General features: G+C 42.7%; 2 protein-coding genes across 3 annotated transcripts in view; one reads left to right on the top strand and one right to left on the bottom strand.

Moving 5' to 3' along the window:
• The window catches only part of LOC106816550 (ras-related protein Rab-1A), an 18801-nt gene extending 16480 nt beyond the window's left edge, over window positions 1-2321 (bottom strand). Inside the window, exon 1 of the mRNA XM_014821176.1 lies at window positions 2165-2321. Coding sequence (XP_014676662.1) covers window positions 2165-2187 — 23 coding nt within the window. The 5' untranslated portion in view covers window positions 2188-2321. The remainder of the gene's footprint in view (window positions 1-2164) is intronic.
• Window positions 2322-2428: 107 nt separating this feature from the next.
• Window positions 2429-8149, top strand: LOC106816549 (cell growth regulator with RING finger domain protein 1-like). 2 transcript variants are annotated; one of them, XM_014821175.1, is made up of 6 exons: window positions 2429-2511; window positions 4222-4358; window positions 5875-6046; window positions 6400-6568; window positions 6788-6895; window positions 7480-8149. In XM_014821175.1, exons 2-6 carry the CDS (start codon window positions 4223-4225, stop codon window positions 7807-7809), a joined length of 915 nt encoding a protein of 304 aa, XP_014676661.1. In that variant the 5' UTR covers window positions 2429-2511; window position 4222; the 3' UTR covers window positions 7810-8149. The 2 variants fall into 2 exon arrangements, with proteins under 2 accessions (XP_014676661.1, XP_014676659.1); XM_014821173.1 differs by lacking the exon at window positions 2429-2511 and adding an exon at window positions 2715-2823.
• The last annotated feature ends 27 nt before the right edge of the window (window positions 8150-8176 follow it).

Below are 8176 nucleotides of genomic sequence, written 5' to 3'. Positions count from 1 at the left end.
GAGGGCCGATTTACATTGTTTTTGGCCTTCGCGGGTGCCTTACATTGGCGTTTACACCTCCATCAGGTCATGGCTGCTCGGAGCGTCCCGCTCGGAACAACGAGCGTCCTTACGCGCATCATTAACTGACGTTTCTAAATTGTAGTACATACGGCTGCACGCACATGAAACGTTGTATTACGGCTAGCGCAAATATTCAAGGTGGATCTGCTGACGAGCGAGAAGCCGATCTATTGTTTATACGCGAAGTCCTCTTGCTGCTAGGTCGTCCCAGGGCCCTGGTACGGGGCGTGGAGCTCAGGCTGTTTGAAGAAAGCCGGCCGCGAGGACAACGTGTGTATGGCTTTGCACATCGACGCTGCGTGCGCTGCCTGCTGGCAGCGGGCTCGGCATTGATTGAAAGTACGGGGGGGGCTGGGGGAGCGCACGAATTGTTTCAGCGTGGTACTAATCACTACTAAAATGTAGAGGGTTGGCATTGCTGAACTATGAGAGAGCGATAGCAAAACTCTTTCGGGGAATTGACGAAAAAGCTTTCGAAAAAATTTGGAAAAAGCTTTGGAAAAAGCTTTGGAAGATTTGGAAAAAGCTACAAGCGGGAATGACACACGAGTGTGCCGGCAAGGAAAAATATACGTATGAATTTTATTAGGATTTTCCATGGATTACCGTTCTATAATCCTACGGGTCGTTGGTCCTACGGGTCTACGTAGGCAAGCCCGCAGGCACACCCGCACACACGCACGCACGCATGCAAGCACGCAAGCGCGCAGGCACGCGCACACATGCACGCGCGCAGTCACACACGCAAGCACACCGGCACACACAGGCATGCACGCACGCACGCGCGCAGGCACACACGCGCACAGGCACACACGTATATACGCGCGGGCGGCAGCGCGCTTGATTGAATCAAGAGTAGTAACACATCTGTGTGTTATTATCTACTCTTGATTGAATGCAATGCAGTACAGTACACACTACACAGTGCACACATGCATGCTTAAATGGTAAACACCTGACAGTCTACCATGAATTCTACCGCGCCGTGGAACCGGCTGTCGGTAGCGGCAGAGGCCTCGCAGCAACGCCGAGCAAGAGCGGGAAGGGGCGGGACCGACCTGGACAATCGATTTCCAGGGCGACTTTTTCTTTTGGGGTCGCCCCCGATATCATGTTTTCGGGGGCTCTTTTTGCCATTTCGGGGGCGAAATCGCCCGCCGCCCCCGTGTATTTTTTCCCCTGCTGTCACCTAGTCTTTTCTTTGGATCCGTGCGCTGGCTTGCATTATGGCGCACGGATCCACCATGTTATCTTTTCTTTTCCCTCTGCCGCGCGCACTTCTTTTCTATGCGCGGCCAATGCTCCATATTTGGCCATCTTCCATATCATTTCAGTTACACTTCACTTGCATCACTTCCACTGGATGCAGTCTCAAATCATTGTATCTAATCACATGTACTGGCATAATAATTTTGCAAAACTACATATACCAGTCACAACATTGTTCGTGCATAGAAACCCAAGTTAGTACCGGTACTTAATACTCGTGACAGTGTGATAGACTGCCCATTTTCGGATGTTTTCACTTACGAGATACACAAGTAACAGACACCAAATATTATCTAAATAAGCCATTTGGATTGAAAAGTTGCCTGCATGTCTGGGTGCCAATGATAATTTGGTGTTTGAATAACCCAAATGTTCACGATAAGAATCCTATGAGGTACGCGTACGTACTACAGCACCAATTTTCATCAACTGTATATTGGTACCCCTAGACATAATGTCAGACAGAGGTTAGGTGACGACTGAAGTCAATGTGGTTTCGTAAACTTCTATAACTAGTAGTACTAGTAGTACTAGTAGTAGTATAATCAATAACTTAAGTTGCAACACTCTCACACTCATCTCCTTCCTTCAAATTCCTAGACGTGACACCTGTTTTGCACCCCACACATTAAAACAGCGACGACAGTGACAAGCAGTAATCTAATTTACTAAACACCGCGAAAACTTCAGCTGTCATACCAATAAAAGTTATAGAATGGCAAAGATCCAGTTAGAATTGACATATACGCAGATACAAAAATAAGAAATTACACCAGATCGTCATGAATGTACCTTCCAATAAATATAACGTTTTCATACACAGACAACTTACTATTCGGGATTCATTGTTGTCATGTCAATTCCCAATCACCTATGTCTTGTGTGTAGTAAGTTAGACAACCAGTAATGAAAATAGTCTCTTATAAATACGCTTCTATCGTATGAAGTGAATGGAAACAAGGCGTATGTAATTTCAAGATGGCTTCCTCCTGCTGTATGACTCAATCCAACGGGCAGGGGTACACCCCAAATGACGTGATGATGTCACTGGCGACGTGGAATCACGTGTCGACACAAGCGCCACGTAGTTCCGTATACCGTAAACATTTTTTGTATCTCAAAAATTTCCGTTTTATAAATACATTAGTCAGAAGCGTTGACTTTTCTAAGATGTCACAGGTAATTAAAGTTATGTTATCCAAGTTACTTTGATGTGAATCTCTGTGTGCAAAAGGCTGTATGTATGTACATCAGTCCATGAGCATCAACCAAATAAATCATCAGTAAAATATATTTGATATTTACGGTACAACATTCGCCGTTCAGTGACCTTTTGCTTTAGTGACCCAATACCGGAAATGAGCTCAATAGCCCATCGAAGATGGTGGACGGAAATGTAAACATTCTACATTTCCTAGCCGATGTTTCTAATTCTTTATCTGTGCTAGTGATTCTTATTTGTTTCTTGTGCATGGCAATCTTTATCATAAGGTAAACGATTACGTAGAAGGAATTTATTGTATGTGACGTACTGGCTGAGCCATTGCTGCAGCATTCAGGGGTCGAAATTGTTTTTATTATGGTATCCATTACTGCATTAGCTCTAGGGGCCAGGGCGCAAATCCACTTTTAGGCACCTTATCCTTAGGTATCGCGAAGTGATGCACAGATTTCTGTGTATCGTCAACTGATGCACAGACTTTCCGTATATCAGTGTGCTAAGGTTAGGGTTAGGGTTAGGGTTTTTGCATCATTCCTTGATATACGGAAAGTCTGTTCATCAGTTGATGATACACAGAAATCTGTGCATCAGTTGATGATACACAGAAATCTGTGCATCACTTCGTGATACCTAAGATGCCTAAAGTGGATTTGCACCAGCTCTAGTACTATAGCCCGCGTACAGTTGCCACCAGTGGCAACTGTACGCGGGCTATATAGTACTAGAGCTAGGTATCCATTCGATTCGGGATACCGGTAAATTTGGTTACCCCCAGATTCGGGAAATTTGGTACCCCCCCTCCCAAAGATCTGGTATCCCATTTTTTGGATAGTAATTTCAACAATGTTGGTAGCCAAAATCTTGAAATATGCAATAATAGCATTTGAAAATTATTAATACGGTATGTAATGTACCGTAATTATTATATAAAAACATGAAAACAGATTCACAGATATGCACAGACAAGTACACTGCAGACGTATTGTTTAGACGCATTGTCTGGTTCGCTTGATACAATGTATACACATCACATTTATTATCAACATCGGCCACGCTTACGCTTGCGCTTGCAAATATGCTATGCCTGCTGTATAACGCTAGTGTGGCAAAGTAAGGGTGCCTGATCCCGCTCAGATCGCGCGCACTCGATGCGCTGCCATATAAAGTTGATAACTCGACAACCACTATCCCGATTTTGACAATTATTTTTTACTATCCCGGCGGGATACCAAGCATTGAAATCTGGTATCCAACACAAGAATCTACTATCGCGCGGATATTGGGATACCACTAATTTCGACCCCTGGCATTGCACTTAATACACACTATCACATTTTACAAATATTGAACTGCTTACGCGCCCTTGGCACGCACATACGCGCGCACACACGCACGCGCGCTCACACGCATGCACGCAGACACGCGCGCGCACACGCATGCACGCACGTGTGCTCACACGCATGTATGCATGGATCATGCATGGATCATGTATTGATGTAATATGCACAAACACACATCAAGTTATAGCAAAAGTAATCATTAATGTTTTAAGTACGTATTTGAAAAAGATTCTTTGATAAACTTCATGGTTGCTACTCTTCATTATGAATTTACATCTTACATTTTGCTGCAGCCTGTTTCACATTGATTACTTGCACTTTCTACAGGATGAATGGTTTTGATCGTTTTCACAATACCTCTCCGATTCATCACATGACAGAAGCTCAGCCAATTCAAGTGATGGGCATCCATAATCCGTTCGTACTCTCTCTCCAGGATCCTGAAAATACAACGTGGACAAGCGGTGAGGGGGTCGCTTAATAGCATTAAGTATTGCACGTGTGTTAATTCTCTCTGGTGGGAAACTACAGACAGTCTGGCCCGCGTTTTTAACAGTGAAGACGTTGAACTGCTAAAATCCGTGTGTATCATTCCTTTACAGCCTTTGCACCAATTATGACTTATAAAAAACCACAACACCTATCTAAAATATACCAACTGGTAATATTCGGTACTGCACAGGCACAATTAATACACGTACTAGAACCTTCTTTGTGACGATGGCAACTGTGCAAGCCTGCCAAAATGTGCTATAGTTCCTGTCTGACCACTGCTCATACATTGCACAACATAGAAAAAGTCAGGGGCCCGTTGTCAGAAACAAAATTAGTTAGTCTTAACATTAACTTCCACTTGTAAACCGTTGAGAGAAACATCGCAAAGTTACGAGAATGAAAAATCCTCGAAAATATCCTCTTAACATTACGAGAGCCCACACCCTCTCGTAACTTTAATATTAAGATGAAAATAACACATTTACACTACGAATTACAATTATAGTGAAACACATCAAAAACATTAATTATCTACCAATCATAAAACAAAACAAAACGTTTACAAATGGCGTATGGCATTTGTTCTCTTGTTTTAAATGAATGCTACTTGCCACGACTCTCACGTCTCATGTTACAGTGTGAGAATTTGTCTTGTTGTGCAGAATAAATTCATGACTGCGTCATTTTTTATCAAATATTATTTATATGTGGTTAGCCATCATAATATGCATAAATTACTGTGATGTACAATAAATGTGTATGAATTTGAATTTTGTGATCGATTCTCATCCAATCAGCAGCCTTGTGATGAAGTTCCTGTTATCGTACGTTTTCTAATAGCTGCGTTGTGTTTCTGTCAACGCTAGTCTTGCAATGTTCATTAGCATTAGTCGTAAGTGTGATCTTAGCATTAACATTAGCATTAACTTTACGATGTTTCTGACAATGGCCCCCTGAACACCACCTTTTCATATAGATCTCTAATACAGTAGAAGTCCGAAAATCCAGACTGTGCAGGGATTGGGTTGGTCCGGATTTTCTATTATTTCGGGATTCTCGGGCAGTACTTTTAAAATTCAAATTTAAGGAGGAATAAAGAAGAGATGGACATGTAAATTTTGATAGTTTATTCATTAGCCTGCTTCATTTATTAAAACGAGCAGTTTTAAAGAAAACTAAAGTCAATACTTGACAAATATGTAAACATTAACAAATTTTACTACAAAAAAGAACGTGTAATGCTTGAAATCATGTTTAAAAATGAACATATAAAGTTTTCGAAAAGTTAGGGTTTTCGGGTGGTCCGGGTTTTTGGAGTTCTACCATAATTTCTATACTATCCCAAAGGTGGCGCTAGTAGACTAACCACTCTGGTTGTTTGTTATCTTTAACAGCCTCTTATGTTGTATCTAGACTGTCTGTTAGACAGACATCGCAATAGTGCATCAACTGCAGAATATCATCGGATGTTTATTTTTATCGTAGGTGTAAAGTTGAAGTTATCCTGCATGGAGAAATGTCATATTCAAGCGTACTGGGGCGTGCTTGTACATCCATTCTACCATCAGCTCTATTCCCAATGGCAAACCTTTGAAGCGAGAGTAGAATCACATGAGTTGTTTGCGAACTCCTCTAAATGCTCCAGTGAGAGAGTATGGTGGGTAAACCAACCAACCAGACGACATAGATTGTTTGTAGGAAAGTCTTATATTTTCGTAATAATTTGTAAATGCTGTCGACATGCATGAGTGTTTGTGTGAGCATGTGTGTTACCGTGTATAAGTGAACGTTTTCATGTGTCCAGTCTTAATACATGAAGTGTGTACTTCTTTACAATCCACATCAAATTCTAGATAGCTTTAAAAGTACTAGGGATTATGTATGAATAACAAGCTGTTGCAGCCAAGAGTAAAACAGATATTTTCGTCTCTCTACACATTGCATCAATTTCACCTCTTCTCTTTCCGGCTTGCCTGTGTGTTTACGGCTGTGGGACCTTGCACTCGGCAGGTTAGATGAAGGGCAGGAGCAGTGCCTGACGTTTAAACCACCGAGTCACGCTACTGCTGAGTGGGAGACTGAGACATCTCGGCCACGGAGTCGATATCCCCTGGTGGTCGTCGTCGTCACGGTATCTGAGACTGCCGCCGAGGAACTCCAGCATCAGCCTCATAAGATTGTGAGTACAGTCAAAGCTGCATTAGTTGTTGCTTCAAAAGAGCAGGTGCCTGTCTATAAGCGACACTTGGTGTTTCCTTGAAAGGCAGTTAAACTGGGAAACTATCTCTATAAAACAGACATGCTCAATAAGTAAATAAATAAATACAGTGAAAGCAAATATAATAAATAACCGTGCATGCATGTGTGTGATAATGAATGACACGTCATTATTTTCTAGATGGCGTATGTGGCTGTCATTCATGTAAAAGATTCAACGTATCCTGAACAGAGTTGTGTCTTCTCACAGTTTGTTAAGACGGCCAGCGGACAAGTGTGTACCTTGCAGGTAAGAATCGTAGTCAGCGATCACAGCTGGTTCTATATTCCCACCAAACGTGCTAGCTCTGATTTGCTAGTTGTGAAGTCTAACCTAGTATTCCTGCTTTCTCACAGTCATGATAAAGTATTCATGTAGATTATTTGCACATCTAGGAATGTGTTTTAGATGGCCAATCTAGTGTATTAAAGTCAATGCAGGTGTTTTAATGAATGGTTATAGGTGAGCGTGTAAAAGAGGGTGGGTTTTATGAAGTAGTTTTATGTATTTATGTAGTTTTAGAGTTTAGTATGTATGATGTCTTAATGCATTGTTTTGTTTTACTTGCATTTTGGTTGTGCAGAAACTCAATAATGCAAATAGCTCATAATTCACAAATTGCTCATTTTGATTTAACAATTTAGCAAATATTGCTGATGATCTAATGCTTATATGCGAAGTATTCCTCACTTCACCAGTATTTCTTCATTGGTAATCTATTTACAAAAGATGATGTATGACCTCCCACATCACCTCACCTGCGTTGATTCTCACTTAGACTGTTACTACATCCACCACCACCCTCACTACACCTACCCTCCACTCTCCTTCAGCAAATGTACATGTCGAACGAACCGTCGTCCACGGCAACGGACTACGATGACGTCGGCGGCGGGACGTGTGTTGTCTGCCAGCAGGCGGCCGTCACTCACACGCTGTTGCCATGCCGACACGCCTGCGCCTGCCACTCCTGCTTCCGCCACCTGGACAAATGTCCGATGTGTCGTGGCAACATCGAGTCGTACTTTGTGATAGAGGGCGTGAGCGAGGCGCGCGAGACGGAGGACGAGGAGACATCCTCGACCTTGATCCACCGACCTTCGCTGATGACTCGCTTCCACCAGCTGAACGACAGACTCACAGAGCGACTAGGGTTTACGTGATGTGAGTGTGGTGGGTGGGGGGGGTCGTGGAGCAATGTCGTATCATATATTCTGAGCGTGAGATGATATAATACTCTGAAAGGCACTCTGCAATTAAATTGTCAAACATAAGGTTAATATTGCAGCATGAGATAGTTCATTAGTTTTAATTTTGTAGTCTTTACATAAAATGAGTCGTGATCAGCGTATGTGAGCATGCCTGGGCGTGCCTAGCAAGTTAATAGTTAGAGTGCAACATGCCAAGCATTGGCTGCTACTGTTTGGGGTTCTGTAACTGCTGCTGCTGTTGTTGCTGCTACTGCTACTGCTGCTGTTGCTGCTACTGCTACTGCTACTGCTACTGCTGCTGCTGCTGCTGCTGCTGCTG

The sequence above is a fragment of the Priapulus caudatus genome, unplaced genomic scaffold (genome assembly GCF_000485595.1).
Source record: "Priapulus caudatus unplaced genomic scaffold, Priapulus_caudatus-5.0.1 Scaffold1412, whole genome shotgun sequence".
NCBI lineage: Eukaryota > Metazoa > Priapulida > Priapulimorpha > Priapulimorphida > Priapulidae > Priapulus > Priapulus caudatus.
This window is presented reverse-complemented; position numbering and strand designations above follow the sequence as displayed.

Bases quoted from the DNA above. Each gene is read 5' to 3' on its own strand.
- LOC106816549 (XM_014821173.1), top strand. From the start codon at position 2,804: ATGGCAATCTTTATCATAAG. The intron at 2,824-4,221 runs GTAAACGATTAC...CACTTTCTACAG, and splicing joins ATGGCAATCTTTATCATAAG to GATGAATGGTTTTGATCGTT. The intron at 6,047-6,399 runs GTGGGTAAACCA...TGCACTCGGCAG, and splicing joins TGCTCCAGTGAGAGAGTATG to GTTAGATGAAGGGCAGGAGC.